Here is a 21,816-nt window from a genome sequence, read left to right on the forward strand (position 1 = left end):
CTGATTCATAATTTATACTAGGGTTCGTGCAGATAACCAAGAATTTTACGACGTTCAGATGAGACTGATAGAAGGTAAAGAATAATTAATGATTGACTGCTATTGATATAAAATATCGTCAGATCTGTGGATTCGGAAGGTAGCCGCTCTTTTTAAACTAATGCTTCCGTGGTGCCCCGGATTTCTAATGAGTTAGTTATTGCCTGATTAATTTAATCAAATAATTAAACATTAGGTAATCGATTTGAAAATGTCATCTCATTTAATCACAGTAAAGACACGACACTACTGTCAATGCGCAAAGTTATATTGCACACTATTATTTGACACTGTCTAGAATTGGCAAGGATCTAACGTACACTTCGCATTACTTCTTGATATACTATTCATAGATCGATTGATTATGTTCCATGCATCATATTGTTTTAAATGAGTAAATAATAGGAAATGCAGGTAAATCAAGAATGTGGTTATAATATGATATGGTGTGTTTGTGCAAGATCGCTAAGTAATCAGGGGAATTATTGCATACTATCCAAAAACTGACCAAGACCCAACTCTGGTTAACCATATGTGGTTAACAAATGGGCAATTCCACGGTAACGGAATTGCGCGGAGACTTAGAATTTTCCCCTAAAATGTATGCCAAACAAAAACCATTGATTGAACAGTTTAACAAACCATACAACTCTATGCATAAGGACTACTTTTAACAATGTATAGGAACATTTGTACAAAAACACATTTACTGGAGGAACTGTGCAGATGAAAAGTTAAGTAAAAAAAAAAATCGGGAAAATCTCCCTCCGTTTGTGTGACCACATTTTCCAAAATCATAAATATCTGCTTCAAAGATGTCTGCAGAAAGAATGGGGTGTCAGCTATAACATGACACCTTGAGTTGAGAAAAAAAATATTTTGGTTTTTGAACTACAGTAAGAGAAGTGGATTTATACCCGGTAACAGAATTGCGGTAAATTAATTTCATCATGGCTCTACTAGCTATACAGAAATGTATATTTATTGATATGAATGTAATTCTCTTCATGGTGATGTATCATAAATTGGTACACTAAGATAGAAATACGTAATATCCTCCTTTGCATATTTGGGTATTATTCTACATACAGGCTATTATTTTAATGAGCTCCGCCATAAAACAAGACCAAATTTGGTTGGTCCAGCCCAGATCAAATCTAAACCAGCTATTGACCTCTATGTTTCACAAGTTTGAACATCAAAGTACAGCACAGTAGAGCTCAATAGAGTACAGTACATTAGTGTACTCAACTCCAGTGTGCTCTTCTGAACTCTACTCCACTCTATTCTACTCAACTGTACAGGACTGAACTATACTCTACTTGTATTTACTGTGCTCTACTGTATTGTCCAAACTTGTGAAACATAGACGTCTGTGACTGGTTCAGAATTGGTCCGGACGGGACAAAATCTGAACCAATCATGAACGTCAATGTTTGGAAAAATGAAGGCCGGTCCAGACGTCTACGGACATTAAAATAAAGGCTGGTCCGGACAGGACCAGAAACTGGCGTCTGTGGACTTTGAAATCAAGGCCAGAGCAGACAGAATAAATTTAGACATCCGGTGTCAGTCGGTGCTCAGTGAGTGAGCAAGCTGGTTACAGTAAATGGAAAGAGGGGGCTCATGGGTAGGTGTCAGTAAGAGCCAGGAGGGGTGACATTAATTGGAGATTAATGTCAGACTATTCACACATGGTCCAGACTATTCACACACTTACTTTGACCACCAGGTGACAGAAAGAGAAAGAAAACAGTTATCAGCTGAACATAACAGTATGTCACTGGGAGGACAGTAGCAGGTGACTCGACTGTGGTTTGTGACAACTAGGATTTCTCATTGCAGCCAATTCAATTGCCGAAATTCCATTAGTGATTTTATATATCGAGTTTTAATCACTTAATAATTCAGAAACAAAATTGATATCAGTAAAAACAATAAATAATTCATAGGTCTACCTTCACTTATTACTTTTGAACTTTTATTTGATCCTCTCTCCTCATGAGGGAGAGAATATCTTAAAGATATGGGTTTTTAGTAACGGAATTTCAATCCACAAGGCAATGTTGGCATGGGTCTTCAACATCATCGTGTTTTGATGTATTTCTAATACCTTTTAAGACATTCTGGTAGACCTTTTCTAAGGCCCCTTATCCATCTGTTTGACAAGAAATCAAAGCTTTTGTTTATTCAACATTTTGAGGTTGGAAAATTAGTGAACATGTATATATGCCTTAATTTCAGAAAAATATAGACAGCTTTCATTTGACATGCTCCTATGAACGTCACATGTTGGTGCTCATGGATCCATGCAAGTCACACATGCGCAAGAGGCCCCGCAACCTGGTCGTCACTAGTTACCAAAGCCACAAAGTCATAACCCCACCCCCCCATCCTATTTCTACAATGTATCTTCTTAAAATGTGATTTTAAACCTAAACCTAACCTAACCGGAAATTAAGATCAAAAAGCACATTATTGTGTTTATAAATTGTTACAATATTGACTTTGTGATTGTGGTAACTAGTGGAAATGCCACAAGTCAGCCTCGGCCTTCCGCAAAATGTACGAACCTCTGGCCATTCCACTCCTCGGTATTGGAGGAGATACCGAGGATCTTGACACTACTGGGATGTCATTGTCCTCTGCGAACTCCCGTGCCACCTTCAGTTCCAGCAGCTGTAGTTTACTCCACAATACCCTGTTATGTTTCACTATATTGAATCACTCCGATATACTGGTATCACTCTGCGACAGAGGGATACATCCAAGGCGAGGATTTACAGATTTACTCCGGTGTACACCTGTGTCACGGCTGGGGTACGCCCCTATATATAGACTCCATGGACGCGACACACGTTCTCTTTCATTTTCTCGGCGGACGTTCATATGGTTTGAGGTACAAACTTCCTGAAGTTCGCTTGATAAGTCACTGGTAAGTGTAATATGTGTAAGTGTATTAATAATAATAAGTGTATTAATATCTTGCATGGAAGTAAACTCACTGGCTGTTTGCAGCTGGCCACGTGGCCAGCCCCTCCTCTTGAGTGCTCCACTTGCTGCGCACGGTTGATGTGTTTCTTCCGCAGGTGGTTTGTCGTACTTGTGTTTCGTTAGAGTCCTGTTCACCCAGCTCATTGGTAGTACCTCCGATTCGCTTTTGAAGGGAAGGCTTACGAATTCAGGATCTTCCATTCAGGATCTTCCCTTTGGGCTCACCTTGGCACCCCGCACTTTCACAAAGTTCATGGATGCTGTCCTGGCACAGTCCCGAGGATTGTTGATCCTCAATTATCTGGACGGTTGTCTGGACCCAGGTCCTGTCAGACAGAGACATGCTCCTGACCCACATCGGCGGGCTGGGCATTACTGTAAACGACAAGAGTCATCTGACGCCCACCCCGAGGGTGGCCTTCATTGTCATGGAGCTGGACTCAGTCCTCATGAGCACGCCTGCCCTCCAGAAGGGTTCAGGTGAACTTATCTTGCCTCAACCACTTTTGGCAGGGGTGGGTAGAATCCGCCTTGACCTGCCAACGCCTGTTGGGCTTGCTGACGGCGGCCTTGTTGCTGATTCCCCTGGGCCTGCTTCAAATCCGGCCTCTTCAATGGTGGTTCAACTCACACCGGCTGCACCCGAAGCGCCACCGCACAGTGCCTCAGGGCATTGTTGAGGTGGCGCTGTCGCTCCTTTCTCTCAGGTGGGGTGGAGATGCTGAGGATGTGCCGCCGGGAGCTGGTCAACACAGACGGGCAAGGGCACCGGCTACAACCGCGGCATACCAGTTGCGCTGGCGGTTGTTCTGCTCTTGGTGCACTGGTATTGAGGTTGTGCCCGAGTCATGCGTGGTGCAGTATGTCCTCCAATACCTGCAGTCTGGTTTGGATGAGGGCTTGGCAGCCTCTACACTGAGGGTATTTGGCTGCTATATCTGACCCCGGTGGGAGGAGTATATCTCTTCGCCCCAACCCTTCATTCCTCCCGAAGGTTCTGTCAGACAGGGATGCGAACATCCCTTTTATCCTGTCTGCTTACGACCCCCCGGCAGTGGCGGGGGAGTCTGGGCCTCCCTCCGGCATGCTGTGCCCTGTGCAAGCACTGGCTGCCTATGTGGAGCAGATATGGTCAGTGTGAACAACAGACCAGCTCTTTGTCTGCTATGGTAAGAGAGTCCTGATGCCTGGGCTATCAAAGCAGAGGCTCTCTCACTGGATCGTGGACACGATTACGACAGCATACCGTCTGGCTGGCAGGCCAGTGCTGGGATCTGTGGTGGCACAATTAACACGAGGTGTAGCTGCGTCCTGGGCTCTACTGAGAGGAGTGCCCCTCGCTGATATCTGTGCTGCGGCCAGCTGGGCTTCCTCTTGCACCTTTGCTAGGTACTATCGGGTAAATGTGGCACCTCCCTCTGTGGTTTGTTCAGCAGTCCTCGGCGTCGCCGCCTCGTCCCGGGACTGTGCCGGGAGCCCCCTTCCACATTGACGGCTCTTGCATCTCGATCCCACGCTGGGACTTCGCCGCTGCAGGTCCCTCTAGCACCGACTAAATCGGGTACGGGTATACCAATATATTGGAGTGATCCAATATAGTGAAACATAAAAGGTTACGTATGTAACCACGGTTATGTGAGCTATATGGGTTACTCCAATCCTCTACGGTGCTAGTGGCGCCTCAAATTATGTAGAGAACGTGTGTCGCGGCCATGGGGTCTATATATAAGGGCGGACCCCAGCCGTACACGGGAGTAAATCTGTAAATCCTCATCTCGGATGTATCCCTCCACCACGTAGTGATACCAATATATTGGAGTGATCCATATAGCTCACATAACCGTGGTTACATACGTAACCTTCGTTATTGGTTGGCATCATAGTTCAAAGGTGCAGTTAAATGAAAAATGGATGCGTGCTGTTCTTGGAAGTATGGTACTGCTTATTTTGTTACACATCAAATCTCCTATGAGAAGTACTGTATCTTTCAAGCTGAGAGCAGACTTGTTTAGAAAAGTATAATTACTTTATTCCATTTACATTACCTCAGTAAGGTAAATATTAAACTGTCTTTGTTCTAGCCTAGATGTACTGTCTCTTAAAAACAAGTATTTACACAAGCCTGTTTTTAAATTACAAGTTAATGAGGGGTATGTGATTAATTATCCTCTTACCCCAAGACACTTCACATGAGAACTATATTTCAGCTAAAGAATAGTTCCCAGACATCCCCTGTGTACTTCTCAAGCCACACTGCTATGATTTTTCCCCTTTGTGGACACTCTTATGTCTGATAAGGCTAGTCAAGAAGGAGAAGCTCTTGTAACATAGTTTGCACTTGAAGGGCTTCTCCTTAGTGTGAACGGTCTGGTGCCTCTTCACATAATTTGCATCAGCGAAGCGCTTCCCACATGTGGGGCAGGCGTATGGCTTGTCGGCGTCCGTCCTAATACTCAGCCTCCCACATTGTGACCCAATGACACTAGAGGTAGAAGCAGGAGCCACCACCCTCAGGTGGTTAGTCTTTGAGTTCCCTCCTTGACCTCTAGCCATTGTTTGGGTATTGTTGGGATTGTGTGCTGTGTTATAAGCTAGATACCTCTTGTGATGAACACCCATTCTGACCCTGTCTGTATTGGTGGGGTAACCATGAAGTAACTGAGGAAGCCTAGATCCAGGTCCAGACCTTCTATGAACCAAGTCACCAGGCATTAGATGAAACCCTGAAGGAGAAGACAGACCTGCTGATAGACTACCACCAGGGGAGTCTCCCACTGCTCTCTGTAAAGGCTGAAGCCCAGGGTGACCTGCTCTGTTCCTCATGGATACTGTGGTGTTTGTATCATAGGAACAGGAGGGTCGATCTCTATCAGCCCCAGGCCCTGTATCATCCCTGCACTGAGACTGTGAAGAGAAGAGTCTGGGCTGCAGACTGGATCCCTGACTGGAGCCTCTGTMTTTTTGATATCCACCAGGACTGAGGTTGTTCAGTCCACCTGTCCACTGGTTTTGTTCTGTGTGGTGGTGGAGTCTCTGTCCCTTGTGGTTCTGTCCTGGTTTCAACCCGGGAAGGAAGAGCGATGGCTCCGGACCCAGGGTTCTGATCCGGGGCCAGTCTCTCCCACAAGCAACACCAGATATCAACTGGTCCTCATGGACTGCAGACTGTAAAAACAAATTGAACAGAAAAGCATAAAGGTTTATATAAGAAACTCTTTGTTGTACATACAGAAACATGACATTATAAAATGGTAACCACAGTCAAACACATCCCTAACACTGATTGAAATACTGTACCTAACAATATTGGTGTTTATTATAAAAATTCCATATGCGTTGATTCAAGAATTAAGTATGTTTTGGTTCAACTGAGATAAAGGAAACTCAGTCCCTGCAATGATCCATAAATAACCAAGTCAGTCAGCACAGACTCAGTTTTGTATTAAATTTCATCAACTTTGAAGAACAGTACTTTTATTGCACAAAATGATACGTGACAAGTAGAATAACTTTTCTCACTATGGTAACACAACATTTTCTGTAAATCTGGTACCCTCGCAATGATAAAATTAATTTTAGAATACTATGGTAAAGGTTAAACATTACACTCACAGCTTCACCACTTCATGCCAAATAAACATGAATTAAGGCACTATAATTTCCTCATTATAAAACACCAGCATCAACCAACAGGATAAGGTTGTAACTTTCATTAGTGAAGAATTTTTATAGAAATCATCACCATATCATCTACTCTACCTCATCATACTCATTCTTTCCTCAGTTCACCTCATCCAGTTCCCTATACCTCTAAAACCAAACTAATTGACTACAAAGTAACTAGTTCATGTCTCCCGTGTGGACCATTCGGGTGCATCTTCAACTGGTGCTGGTGGGAGAACCTCTTCTCAAACTGGGGGCAGCTGTAGGGTTCCTTCCCTGTGTGGACCCTCTGGTGCCTCTTCAGGCTGGACGATTGGGAGAAACTGCCCTGGCACAGGTGGCAACCAAATGGTTTCTCCCCCGTGTGAATCCTCTGGTGAATCTTCACCTGTTGGGGGAAGCTGAAGGCTTTCCCACAGAACGAACACGGGAACTGCCTCTCTGTGGCGCTGCCACCTTTACGGATTCTGTCTCTACTACTGTTATTTGTCAATGGGCTTGTGTAGCTATTTAATGTTGAGGTACTGACATTGTCTGAGGTCTGGTTTAACATTAGGAGAGTGTGAGGAGAACGAAGGCCAAGAAGTGTCTGTGTTGTCGCAGGGTCCATGTTCCAGTTGCTAGATCCTATAGAAGGCAGGCTGAAGGCAGCACCTGTTAGGGGGTTAACCTGAGGCGCCATCAGTCTCTGTGAATCACAACTATAGTAGCAGGACGGAGCATCGCTAGCAGAGTCTGTGTCTGTTTTCTCCCGCCACATACCGACACCTCCCCGTCCCCGCAGACCAAATCGACACCTCACCCTTGCCTCAGACAATCTGTTGTCATGGATACTAAGTTTGGTCGTTGTTTTGTGTTCGACAGACTGTTTCTGGTTGTGGTTAACAGTGTTGTTCCCCAGCCCAGAGTTGAGGACACTGTCCCATCCACTGACCTCCACTATGTCGTCACTGGTCCTGGCCTGCTCAGTGATGTTGTCCCCTGGAACCTTAGCTGCACCGGTCGGGGTCTGGAAGTCCAAGATGGCCGCCCAGTCTCCTCTGTTATTATCCAGCCAATCACCTGAAGGTTACAAAATAGACTTTACAAACATGGCAGAGAACTGTACATATGGAGTTTTTTGTTGTTGTCAATTACCTGGTGAAGTTCATACATTGTGTGTTTTAGTATGTAAACATACATTTTACTGATTTCATTTTATGAGTGAAGAAAAAATAATAGCCAGGTGCGTCACTATTCCCATTGAAGATCTATTACTGTATGTAGGCTAAATGTATTTCTATCTTACCTTGCTCCACCATCTTTAGTCCACTCAGCAGGTCAATGCTCTCTGGTCCGTCCTCTATCGTCTCCTCTTTGACCAGCAGCAGATCAGGCTTCCCATCCTCCATGTCTACTGACTGTAAGAGATACAGAGTGAGAGGATGTTGGATCAAGAAATCTGATATGAGCACCCTGCTATGGAGCATCTTCTGATTGAGCAATGAGGGATTGATGTGATACTACACAAACGTGTTTGTTGAATTGATTACTTGACACTATTGGTTTGATAATTGAAAGGCATGGTCCCACACTTAAGACAAAATTAATCAAGACCTGGGCCCTTATCAATAAACAGTCTCAGCGTGGGAGAATTGATCGAGGATCAGGTCCCCGCTTGTCTATATAATATTAGTCATTATGATCTAAAAGGCAAAACTAAACCTAGATCAGCAATCCTACTCTGAAAGGCTTTGTGGATACGGGCACTGACCTAATAACATTCAGACTGTAGTTTACAGTGGGCTTACCTCTGTGAGACTGTGTGTTGTCCTATGCTGCTCAGCTGGGGGTTCAGGAGGAGGTGTAGTCTGGTTGTCTTCCATGACAATGGTCCCCTCAGGGTTTTCCAGACCCTCCTCACATCCCTCCTCCTTCACCAGCAGCACCTCTGGACCCTCATCCTGGAAGAGACAGCTTATACAGATTACATACATACACTCCCTCAGGTATGTACATATACACACAGATAAAACACACTTTCAATATGGAGTGTTTACCCATCCCCACTATGTTTGAGTCCTATACTGTAGTTACAGAATTACTTCATGGGAGACATACAGTACCAGTCAAAAGTTTGGACATACCTACTCATTCAAGGGTTTTTCTTTATTTTTACTATTTTCTACGTTGTAGAATAATAGTGAAGACATCAACTATAAAATAACACATGAAATCATGTAGTAACCAAAAGTGTTCAACAAATCGAAATATATTTTATATTTGAGATTCTTCAAAGTAGCCAACCTTTGCCTTGACAGCTTTGCACACTCTTGGCATTCTCACAAGCAGCTTCATGAGGTAGTCACCTGGAATCCATTTCAATTAACAGGTGTGCCTTGTTAAGTTATTTTGTGCAATTTCTTTCCTTCTTAATGCGTTTGAGCCAATCAGTTGTGTTGTGACAAGGTAGGGGGGAATACAGAAGATAGCCCTATTTGGTAAAAGACCAAGTCCAAGAACAGCTCAAATAAGCAAAGAGAAATTACATTACTTTAAGACATGAAGGTCAGTCAATCTGGAACATTTCAAGAACTTTGAATGTTTCTTCAAGTGCAGTCGCAAAAACCAATCGAGCTATGATGAAATTGGCTCTCGTGAGGACCGCCACAGGAAAGTAAGACCCAGAGTTACCTCTGCTACAGAGGATAAGTTAATTAGAGTTACCAGCCTCAGAAATTGCAGCCCAAATAAATGCTTCAGAGTTCAAGTAACAGACACATCAACATCAACTGTTCAGAGGAGACGGCATGAATCAGGCCTTCATGGTCAAATTGCCACTACAAGAAACAACTACTAAAGGACATCAATAAGAAGATTTGCTTGGGCCAAGAAACACAAGCAATGGACATTAGACAAGTGGAAATCTGTCCTTTGGTCTGATGAGTCCAAATTTGAGCTCTTTGGTTCCAACCGCTGTATCTTTGTGAGACGCAGAGTAGGTGGACGGATGATATCCGCATGCGAGGTTCCCACTGTGAAGCATGGAGGAGGTGTGATGGTGCTTTGCTGTTGACACTGTCAGTGATTTATGTAGAATTCAAGGCACACTTAATCAGCATGGCTACCACAGCATTCTGCAGCGATACCCATCCCATCGGGTTTGGGCTTAGTAGGACTATCATTTGTTTTTCAACAGGACAATGACCGAACACACCTCCAGGCTGTGTAAGGGCTATTTGACCAAGGAGAGTGATGGAGTGCTGCATCAGATGATCTGGCCTCCACAATCACCCAACCTCAACCCAATTCAGATGGTTTGGTATAAGTAGGACCGCAGAGTGAAGGAAAAGCAGCCAACAAGTGCTCAGCATATGTGGAAACTCATTCAAGATCGTTGGAAAATCATTCAGGTGAAGCTGGTTGAGAGAATGCCAAGAGTGTGCAAAGCTGTCATCAAGGCAAAGGGTGGCTACTTTGAAGAATCTAAAATATATTTTGATTTATTTAACACTCTTGGTTATTATATGATTCCATATGTTTTATTTCATAGTTTGTCGTCTTCACTATTATTCTACAATGTAGAAAATAGTAAAAAATTGGGAAAACCCTTGAATGAGTGGGTGTCAAGTTGACTGGTACTGTAAATATGACGTTGTTGGTCAAGTCATCAGACAAACCTGACTAAACTATTTTAACATGTACAGTAGGTGTTTGTTAGTGTGTGGGTCTAGAGTCAATGAAAGTCTTAGAATAAAAAGTTACATTTTTTGTTTATTAAACAAACAAGTGTTAAATACACCATATGAAAACCACACATACCTCTCAACTAAATCAGCATGAACATGATAACATTTTCTCACTAATTTTCTAGGGAAAGTTTGAACATCATATTGCCTACACAGCACAAATAATATGAAAGACTTTTTAGGCTTAAATATGACAATCTGTGGATCTTTCTGCTGACAACATTTAAAATTTAAAAAAATGCCATTTGATCTAAAAGTCAGAAGATTGTTTGGAATGGTTACTTTCTATGCTATAGAGTAGAATGGTTTTTCTGCTGGTGTATCCTGAGGTATCTCCTCTCTGAGAACCTCTTCCCACAGTGCGTACAGGCGAACGGCCTCTCTCCCGTGTGGACTTTCAGGTGCATCTTCAGATGGTCCTGGCGGGAGAACCTCTTCTCACACTGGGTACAGCTGTAGGGTTTCTCCCCTGTGTGGACCCTCTGGTGCCTCTCCACCTTCTGGAGGCAGCTGAAGCCTTTGTTACAGAACATGCAGAGGAACCGTTTCTCTTTACTATTGCCTGATGTGGCTCCCCCTCCCTGAGCCGGGACTCTAGCCCTGTCGTTTGAGTTCAATACCTGATCGAAAAGGACGTGGCTGTGTGAATCGGAAGGCCCCATCGATGTGGACACCGGGTCTAGATCCCCGAACAAGTGTAAAGGGGAGTGGGTGGTGACATTTAGATCAGTCTCTAAGCTTTCCCTGTAATCTAAGAAATCTCTGCCCTGTGAGTGTCCGTCTCCAAGGTGACTATCTGCATTCCATGTGGGAGGAGCTTCGCCCTCCACTTTCACAGTCACTTCATCTACCACTATAACCTCCCCTTCCTTATCTAGGCGCCCTTCAGAGTATACACTACTACTGTACTGGTTCCAGTCCCGTCTAGACAGATTAGTCTGTGTCTCTAATCCCAAGGGCATGTTGCCAGGGTCCATTTCTGTAGTGTAAGAATAAGACGGATCATCACCGCCAGTGTCTAACACATCACTATCACCACGGGAATGAACCATCCTCTGACTATGGTGAAATACCGGTAAATACTCTGAGCCGGGAGCAGGAGGACAGCCCAGTCTCTCTGGGTCTGATCTGTGGTCAGATCCTGTGTTTAAGAGCCTGTGTGTTACAGTTAAAGTCTTGGTCTCTGACTTGAGGACGGCGTTCTGCGTTCCACTGACCTCCGTGATGCTGCATCTGATCCTGGGCTGCGCTGGGACGGTGGTGGGGTCCTCCGTGGCTACAGGGGGTGCTCCAGCTACTCCAGTCTGGATGTCTCTGCTGTGCCATGGGTCCTCCTCACCTTCAGACCTCTCCTGCTTGACCCCAGGACCTGCAGCCTCTGCATCTGCAGACTGACACAAGGATATCAATGTTGTAGAGAAGTTTCATCAAGCTCCCCTATGCAGATAAATGAGGATGTACATGTAAGCAAGTGAATAGCTGAGGGGAGCCTTTCTGAAATAAATGGGCCACATTTGATTTCCAAAGTAACTGTAATTTGTAATGAAACACTTTTACACTAACCTCGATCACAATAACGAGCTGGTTTGAGGTTCCACCACCCTCATCAACAGTGATTGGTTGGTCATCTCTCCATGTATTGTGTCCCGCTGGCTTCACAAAGCTCCTTTGGCCTCCAGTGGGATGTCCTTCACCTGAGAGTGATTGGGGTGAAAGAGGTGGTTAAGTTAGCTACTGTCAATGCTATACTGTACACTATTAACAATGTCTACAATTGGCAAGGATCAAAGGTAACACTTCTCATAACTTCCTGGAAAACCATTTATTGTATTGATCAATGTATTATGCATCATTGTTTTTGAGTAAATAGTCAATGCAGTAAATCAATGTTTAGAATATGATAGTCTCCTTGCGCAAGATTGTTAAGTAATCAGGTGAATCATTGCATACAGTCCAAAAATTGACCAAGAACCAATTATGGGTAACATTTTAACAGAGGGTAACAGGGCGTCAGGCACTGGGCTATTTATAATCCGCGACAGGCCACGCAGCAAAACGTACCTCTTGCCATTCCTCTGTATCGGTCAAGGATCTTGACACTACTGGGACGACTGGCGAGGACGCGCTCTCGCATTGTCCTCTCAGCGCGCTCCCGTGCCACCTTCAGTTCTAGTAGTTTCCTCCGCAATGCCCTGTTTTCTTTCCGGCTTTGAGTTATTTCCAAACGAAACACTGCATAATCGTCGTCCACGAGTTTACAGATCTCTGCCACGGCTGCATTCGCTAGCACCTCCATAATGGAGGCTATTTGAGTGTGAAAAACCATACAGTTAGCCATTGTTAGCAGCTTAGCTAGCGTTACCTAGATAACATATATCAACCAAGTTCTGTCTCTAGAGCGAATTAAACACCACATGGGGTAAGTATTCGATGCTGTGCAGTTAAATGAGTCATATTATGAGTTACAGGTTGTTAATAAACGTCTAAATAACAACAAAAACGCTAACGTGGAAATTGTTTCTTGGTCACTGTTCACTTCCCTTTCTTCTTCGTATGCGTTTCCGGTAGGCTAGAAGCTGTGTGGCGTAACCTATTGCTGCTGCCTTTTACAGATCGGAGTGTGAATTGCACATTTTGTCACAAAAATGGGGGGGGGGCACAGAAATTGCACCATCCAACCCTACACATACACTGAGTGTACAAAACATTAGGAACACCTTCCTAATATTGAGTTGCATCCCCTTGTGCCCTCAAAACATCCTCAATTAGTCGGGTATGGACTACAAGGGTTTGAAAGCATTCCACAGGCATCCTGGCCCATGTTGAATCCAATGCTTCCAACATTTGTGTCAAGTTGCCTGGATGTCGTTTGGATGGTGGACCATTCTTGATTCCCATGGTTAACTGTTGAGCGTGAAAAAGCCAGCAGTGTTCTTGACAAACTCAAACCGGTGTGCCTGGCACCTACTACCATACCCTGTTCAAAGACACATCTTTTGTGTTGCCCATTCACCCTCTAAATGGCACACACAAATGTCTCAAGGCTTAAAAATCCTTCTTTAACCTGTCTCCTCCCCTCCATCTACACTGATTGTGGATTTAACAGGTGACATTTTTAAGGGATAATAGCTTTCATCTGGTCAGTCATGTCATGGAAAAAGCAGTGTCCTAATGTTCAGCACACAGTGTATATACAGTTGAAGTCAGAAGTTTACATGCACTTATGGAGTCATTAAAACTCATTTTTCAACCACTCCACAAATTCCTTGATAACAAACTATAGTTTTGACAAGTACTTTTTCCAACAATTGTTTACAGACAGATTATTTCACAATTCCAGTGGGTCAGAAGTTTACATACACTAAGTTGACTGTGCCCTTACTTTTCTGGAATTTTTCCAAGCTGTTTATGTAATGGCTTTAGAAGCCTCTGATAGGCTAATAGACATAATTTCAGTCAATTGGAGGTGTACCTGTGGATATATTTCAAGGCCTACCTTCAAACTCAGTGCCTCTTTGCTTGACATTATGGGAAAATCAAAAGAAATCAGCCAAGACCTCAGAAAAAAAGTTGTAGACCTCCACAAGTCTGGTTCATCATTGGGAGCAATTTCCAAATGCCTGAAGGTACCACGTTCATTTGTACAAACAATAGTACGCAAGTATAAACACCATGGAACCATGCAGACCATCAGCCATCGCTCAGGAAGAAGACGCGTTCTGTCTCCTAGAGATGAATGTACTTTGGTGCAAAAAGTGCAAATCAATCCCAGAACAACAGCAAAGGACCTTGTGAAGATGCTGGAGGAAACCGGTACAAAAGTATCTATATCCACAGTAAAACAAGTCCTATATCGACATATCCTGAAAGGCCGCTCAGCAAGGAAGAAGCCACTGCTCAAAAACCGCCATAAAAGAGCCAGACTACGGTTTGCAACTGCACATGGGGACAAAGATCGTACTTTTTGAAGAAATGTCCTCTCGTCTGATGAAACAAAAATAGAACTGTTTGGCCATAATGAACATCGTTATGTTTGGAGGAAAAAGGGGGAGGCTTGTAAGCCGAAGAACACCATCCCAACCGTGAAGCACGGGGGTGGCAGCATCATGTTGTGGGTGTGCTTTGCTGCAGGAGGGACTGGTGCACTTCACAAAATAGATGGCATCATGAGGGAGGAAAATTATGTGGATATATTGAAGCAACATCTCAAGACATCAGGCAGGAAGTTAAAGCTTGGTCGCAAATGATTCTTCCAAATGGAGAATGACCCCAAGCATACTTCCAAAGTTGTGGCAAAATGGCTTAAGGACAACAAAGTCAAGGTATTGGAGTGGCCATCACAAAGCCCTGACCTCAATCCTATAGAACATTTGTGGGCAGAACTGAAAAAGCGTGTGCGAGCCAGGAGGCCTACAAACCTGACTCAGTTACACCAGCTCTGTCAGGAGGAATGGGCCAAAATTCACCCAACTTATTGTGGGAAGCTTGTGGAAGGCTACCCGATACATTTGACCCAAGTTAAACAATTTAAAGGCAATGCTACCAAATACTAATTGAGTGTATGTAAACTTCTGACCCACTTGGAATGTGATGAAAGAAATAAAAGCTGAAATAAATTATCTCTCTACTATTATTGACATTTCATATTCTTAAAATAAAGTGGTGATCCTAACTGACCTAAGACAGGGAATGTTTACTAGGATTAAATGTCAGGAATTGTGAAAAACTGAGTTTACATGTATTTGGCTAATGTGTATGTAAACTTCCGACTTAAACTGTACCACTATACCCCAAAACCCCACCACCCCTATCCCACTACTTTAACCCTACCAGATCCTACTCCAGGCCAACAGCCTTGGAGGATGGAACCCCTGTCGCCTTCTCTTAAACCCCCTGTAGATGTTCTGCACTAAAATCTCTTACACCTGCTGCCACTACCACATCTATTTTCTGGGATTTACATTCCATCAATGCAGTACAATTAATAACCATAGCACCCTACCATACTAATACTCAGCCTCTTTTTTCAATGTGTCAATCACTCTCGAGTCATCTGGGACCCACGAGCTAAGCCCAAGGGACTACTAGGGGGGCACTTGAACATTCGTAGTGTCATTCCAAAAAGTGATCAAATTCAACATCTACTCACAGACTCCAACCTTGACTTCCTCTGCCTCAGAGACATGGCTCCATAAAAACTCTCCATATGATGCTTTGATTGTGCCTGGCTACAATGTTTTCAGGAGAGACATGATTGAAGGAAGAGGAGGGTGTGTGATGATTTACATTAAAGAACATATCCGATGTAAACAAATTGAGTGGTCATGTGATAATGAACTAGAATGTATTGGCCTGAACGTTACACTGTCTCCCCAAATGTCTTTTACCCTTATTGGAATGTATAGGCCACTTTCCACCAAAAGTGTGTTTTTTGATCAGTTTAATAACATGCTTAGGGAATGTGATTTTGGGAAAGAGGTCATCTTAATGGGAGATTTTAATATTAATTATGAAGACAAGTCTTGTAGGAAAACCCTCAAACGGATCACTAATACCTTTGACCTTACACAGCTAGTTAAAGGGCCAACCAGGGTGACTTGTTGCTCTAAAACACAGATTGATTTGGTGTTCAGTAATAAACCAGAGATAGTGACTAAATCATTCAATATGGTTACTGGGCTATCTGATCATAATCTGACACTTATAGCCAGAAAGCTGTCTAAGAGCAGGTTTAACCTCTCTACTGTTAGAAAGCCGGATCAACTAAGAATACCTAAGAGTGAATTAAACTATTTTGAAAACGCAATTAAGGGAATTAACTGGAATAATCTCTTATCCTATACAGACGTGGAAGCTGATAGTCAGGTTTTTCTATCCGCAATCCAGACTACAATAAATGGTTTCCTAAAGAAAATCAAATCCAAACCTGGCCAAAAGAGCCTTGGCTAAATGGAGAAATCTGGAAATTGATGAAAGAACGAGATTATGCTCTAAAAATAGTCGTAAGATCCAAATTAGAGCATGACAGACGTAGGTTTACCATGTTGAGAAATAAGGTGATGAAAGAAATCAGACAGGCCAAGGCAAACTTTTTTATTAACATAATTGGTGAAGCAAAGGGAAATTCTAAATTGATCTGGGAGAATCTAAAAAAGTTAACAGGGAAATACCATAGTAACACTGCAAAAAGACTAGAAATCATGGTGAATAACAATCTAACACAGGATGCAGTTGAAATAGCAATAGCGTTCAATTCCTACTTTATTGACTCTGTCAGGGTACTGACACAGAACCCCTCCACTGGTTTCTTGGGCTCAGTGCTAGTAAATGACACTCAACCTGTCTTCATCATAAGGGAGGTTTCTGAGTCAAAGGTGAACAAGGTGATTAGCTCACTAAAGAACTCTAAAGCCAAAGATGTGTTTGGGCTGGAGTCTACCTTTCTTAAAAACTACAAAGAGTCACTCATTGGCCCCATTACTAAGGTCACCAACACATCTATTGGTCTCGGGGTGTCTCCAAGGGTATGGAAGTCGGCCATAATAACGGCCATCTTTAAATCGGGCGACCCTGCTTACGTGAGTAACTACAGGCCCATTAGTATACTACCTGTGGTGTCAAAGGTTGTTGAAAAGTGTGTAGCAGAACAACTGATTGCCCACCAAAACAACAGCCCCTTCACAGTACACTCCATGCAGTTTGGCTTCAGAGCGAAACACTCCACAGAAACGGCCAACTGCTTTCTTCTGGAAAATGTGAAGTCCAAGATGGACAATGGGGGCGTTGTTGGGGCTGTGTTTCTGGACCTAAGGAAGGCTTTTGATACTGTTAACCATGAGATTCTCATCATAAAATTGTCTAAGTTCAACTTTTCCCCAGATGCCTTGAGATGGATGAAATCATACCTTGAAGGCAGAACTCAGTGTGTCAGAGTGAGCAATGAGCTGTCACCCACTCTTAGCTATGATGTGGGCGTGCCCAAAGGGTCAATACTGGGGCCCCTCCTGTTCAGCCTGTACATTAATGATCTGCCTTCTGTCTGTACTGGGTCTGAAGTTCAAATGTATGCAGATGATACAGTGATATATGTGCATGCAAAGAGCAAACAAGCTGCACAAGAACTCACTACTGTAATGGTCCAGGTTACAAAGTGGCTTAGTGACTYGTGTTTGCATCTCAATGTGAAAAAAACTGTTTGCATGTTCTTCAAAAAGAGGGCAACAGATGCTACTGAGCCAGATGTCTATGTGTCAGGGGAGAAGCTCCAGGTGGTATCTGATTTTAAGTACCTTGGCATCATACTTGATTCCAACATGGAATGGATTCTCTTTTAAAAAGCATGTGAAAAAGGTAATTCAGATAACCAAATTCAACCTAGCTAATTTCCGATTTATACGAAATTGTTTGACTACAGAGGTAGCAAAACTGTACTTCAAATCTATGATACTCCCCCACTTAAAATACTACTTGACTAGTTGGGCCCAAGCTTGCTTTACAACATTAAAACCTATTCAGTCTGTCTGCAAACAGTCTCTCAAAGTGCTTGATAGGAATGCCCTGCCATTAGACACACACAACTGTGATTAATGTGCACTATCCCTGTAAAATAAAATTAACTCAACCTGCAATCCACTTTACTGACCTGACATTGTTCCACGTAATGGAAACAGATTATAATGTTAGAATACATTAACTTCCTGCTCAAATTCACTGGTGTTACCTAAACAATCAAACCAAGAATCAATAACCAGAAACTATCACAAAACTTTTTACCATTCAACTATTCAGACCTGAATCCCTTACAGCCAAATATATAGCCCAGCGAGCACAATTAGCTCACCTATTCTTACCAGTAGGCGAAAATATAACCCCTACTCAAACAACGTTCTGCCTTACCTCTATCGTAAGATAAAAAAATATAAAAAAATATCAACTTCCTCTTCTCTTTCGGCTTCACACTTATGAAATGCCCAAGACTTACTAAAAGTAACATGTAATTCGGCAAATTTATAACCTACATCAGTCAATCCATAAGAATAAAAAAACACATTTCGGTGTGCACAACTCTATCGCAATTATCTCGCCGCTATTATTTAGAATTCATTAGATTTAGGTAACTGTCTCTTCTATGATTCAGTAATTTAAAAACGATTCCATTCTCAATACGTTATTCCAGCAGACCATTTAGGCAACAGACAACGTACTACATCGAAATCGCCTCGCTATTATTTAGAATGAATTAGTCTTTCAATTTAACCTAAACAAGCTATTAAAACGTTCAGTTTATATCTTAAACAAACACTAACAACCATACCTTTCCAGGCAAAATATATCAATAGTTGAATTACAATCAGAAACCCAGAATTTAGTCAATTGGTGCATAGGCTGGGATACGAACCAGGATCTCCCGTGTGGTAGGTGAAAATTATACCCCTGGACCACCAAAGCTATTGAACTGATGAAGACTCCTCGCCAATAACCCTATTTATAATTGTCTGTAGTCGTAAAATAAGGCACATACTACCGAGACAATTCCCAGAAAATAGCCCTAATTTAAAGGTCCAAGCATTTCTCCGGCGATGATTCTCGTTGTCTCTGCCTCTCTCTTTCTCTCTGTATGTCCCCTTATCTTCTCTTTTCCTTTCCTCTCTTGACTTTTTTCACTCTCTCTATCTCCTACTCAGAATTTAGGAATAATTACTATTGTGACTTTTGATAAGTTATTAGGTCTCACACACACATAATTTTTCCCCTGCTGATATCCTTCTTGTAACTTTCTCTCACCCTTTCTCTACACTTGCCTTCTTACCTTCTTTTCCGGGCTTCAGACAGCCAGGTTTCTAACCCTCGACCTGCTGTTTCCCTTGACTATCTACACATGTCTTATGTATCTACTTTATCATTAATTCAAATTTTTCTACATCTAGACGTCTCTCAAATTCGTACATCTTTCTCCATTTTGGGCATTAGATTTACCTCTCATCCCCGGTTAATTCCGGGACCTCCTTTGAGGATTTACTACCCATGTTATTCAATTACCTTTCCTTGTTATTCTGCTTCTTCTCACGATCTACAGTATATCACAAAAGTGAGTACACCCCTCACATTTTTGTAAATATTTGAGTATATCTTTTCATGTGACAACACTGAAGAAATGACACTTTGCTACAATGTAAAGTAGTGAGTGTACAGCTTGTATAACAGTGTAAATTTGCTGTCCCCTCAAAATAACTCAACACACAGACATTAATGTCTAAACCGCTGGCAACAAAAGTGAGTACACCCCTAAGTGAAAATGTCCTAATTGGGCCCAATTATCAATTTTCCCTCCCCGGTGTCATGTGACTCGTTAGTGTTACAAGGTCTCAGGTGTGAATGGGGAGCAGGTGTGTTAAATTTGGTGTCATCGCTCTCACACTCCCTCATACTGACTGGTCACTGGAAGTTCAACATGGCACCTCATGGCAAAGAACTCTCTGAGGATCTGAAAAAAAGAATTGTTGCTCTACATAAAGATGGCCTGGGCTATAAGAAGATTGGCAAGACCCTGAAACTGAGCTGCAGCACGGTGGCCAAGACCATACAGCGGTTTAACTGGACAGGTTCCACTCAGAACAGGCCTCGCCATGGTCGACCAAAGAAGTTGAGTGCACGTGCTCAGCGTCATATCCAGAGGTTGTCTTTGGGAAATAGACATATGAGTGCTGCCAGTATTGCTGCAGAGGTTGAAGGGGTGGGGGGTCAGCCTGTCAGTGCTCAAACCATACGCCGTACACTGCATCAAATTGGTCTGCATGGCTGTCGTTCCAGAAGGAAGCCTCTTCTAAAGATGATGCACAAGAAAGCCCGCAAACAGTTTGCTGAAGACAAGCAGACTAAGGACATGGATTACTGGAACCATGTCCTGTGGTCTGATGATGGTCAGATGGTGTCAAGCGTGTGTGGCGGCAACCAGGTGAGGAGTACAAAGACAAGTGTGTCTTGCCTACAGTCAAGCATGGTGGTGGGAGTGTCATGGTCTGGGGCTGCATGASTGCTGCCGGCACTGGGGAGCTACAGTTCATTGAGGGAACCATGAATGCCAACATGTACAGTGACATACTGAAGCAGAGCATGATCCCCTCCCTTCGGAGACTGGGCCGCAGGGCAGTATTCCAACATGATAACGACCYCAAACACACCTCCAAGACGACCACTGCCTTGCTAAAGAAGCTGAGGGTAAAGGTGATGGACTGGCCAAGCATGTCTCCAGACCTAAACCCTATTGAGCATCTGTGGTGCATCCTCAAACAGAAGATGGAGGAGTGTAAGGTCTCTAACATCCACCAGCTCCGTGATGTCGTCATGGAGGAGTGGAAGAGGACTCCAGTGGCAACCTGTGAAGCTCTGGTGAACTCCATGCCCAAGAGGGTTAAGGCAGTGCTGGAAAATGATGGTGGCCACACAAAATATTGACACAGGGCCCAATTTGGACATTTTCACTTAGGGGTGTACTCACTTTTGTTGCCAGCGGTTTAGACATTAGTGGCTGTGTGTTGAGTTATTTTGAGGGGACAGCAAATTTACACTGTTATACAAGCTGTACACTCACTACTTTACATTGTAGCAAAGTGTCATTTCTTCAGTGTTGTCACATGAAAAGATATACTCAAATATTTACAAAAATGTGTGGGGTGTACTCACTTTTGTGATATACTGTATGTGTATGTGCTTTTAAAACTCTGATCTCTTCTCACAATCTATGTGTCTCACAATTGATGTGTATGTCACTACTCCCTATGTGTGTGCTCCCACTCTATGCTCACAATCTATGTGTATCTCTTAACCTATGTGTGCTTTTCCATTCTTCAAAGTTTATCTATAGAGGTGTCTTTCGATCGGACATTAGGTCTCACACGTCTACAACTATAAGCTATTTTCCAGGGGTCGTAAGGCCCTAGTTAGCAGCCTATTTTTCTCTTGTTCCTTGTGACTTTTGACTCGTTAATATCTCGTATCTCACCCCGCTATATTAGGCTTCACTTTTCCTTTCTTCCTTTTTGGACTTTATTTCAGTATTGTCTTTTGAATCGGATCTATGGTTAATTCACTCTTGTTAATTGACCACTTGAGTTATTTTGTTCGCATAGAATTACCGTCCTATCTCTATTTCATATCCTCTCCTCTCCTCAATTTACGACTTTATTTAGATATGTCTTTTGAATCGGATCTATGGTTAATTTACCACATATAAATTAACCATTTAAGTTATCCTATTTGCACAAAATCACCGTCCTCTCACAGCACCTATTTTATATCCCTTGTTAATTAATAACCTCTCTGCCTTTTCTCACAGACCTCAATTAAGCTAGTTTTATTTATGGTCGTGCACATGTACCTCAGGTCTTCGCGG

The 21,816-nt window shown here is 42.9% G+C and overlaps 2 protein-coding genes across 5 annotated transcripts in view; one reads left to right on the forward strand and one right to left on the reverse strand.

Annotated features, from left to right (window-relative positions):
- LOC112067942 (uncharacterized) overlaps nt 1–21,816 on the forward strand; it is a 539,689-nt gene that overhangs the window by 34,863 nt on the left and 483,010 nt on the right. The window lies entirely within an intron of this gene.
- LOC111958324 (uncharacterized) lies at nt 2,000–13,015 on the reverse strand. Of its 2 annotated transcripts, XM_070437181.1 has the most exons (8): nt 12,932–13,015; nt 12,486–12,728; nt 11,988–12,118; nt 11,642–11,815; nt 8,487–8,639; nt 7,985–8,096; nt 7,631–7,758; nt 2,000–6,198 (listed from the first exon to the last, which is right to left on the reverse strand). In XM_070437181.1, exons 2-8 carry the CDS (start codon nt 12,718–12,720, stop codon nt 5,290–5,292), a joined length of 1,842 nt encoding a protein of 613 aa, XP_070293282.1. In that variant the 5' UTR covers nt 12,721–12,728; nt 12,932–13,015; the 3' UTR covers nt 2,000–5,289. The 2 variants fall into 2 exon arrangements, with proteins under 2 accessions (XP_070293282.1, XP_023835318.2); XM_023979550.3 differs by having other exon boundaries at nt 12,486–13,000.

Source organism: Salvelinus sp. IW2-2015, linkage group LG34, assembly GCF_002910315.2.
Source record: "Salvelinus sp. IW2-2015 linkage group LG34, ASM291031v2, whole genome shotgun sequence".
NCBI lineage: Eukaryota > Metazoa > Chordata > Actinopteri > Salmoniformes > Salmonidae > Salvelinus > Salvelinus sp. IW2-2015.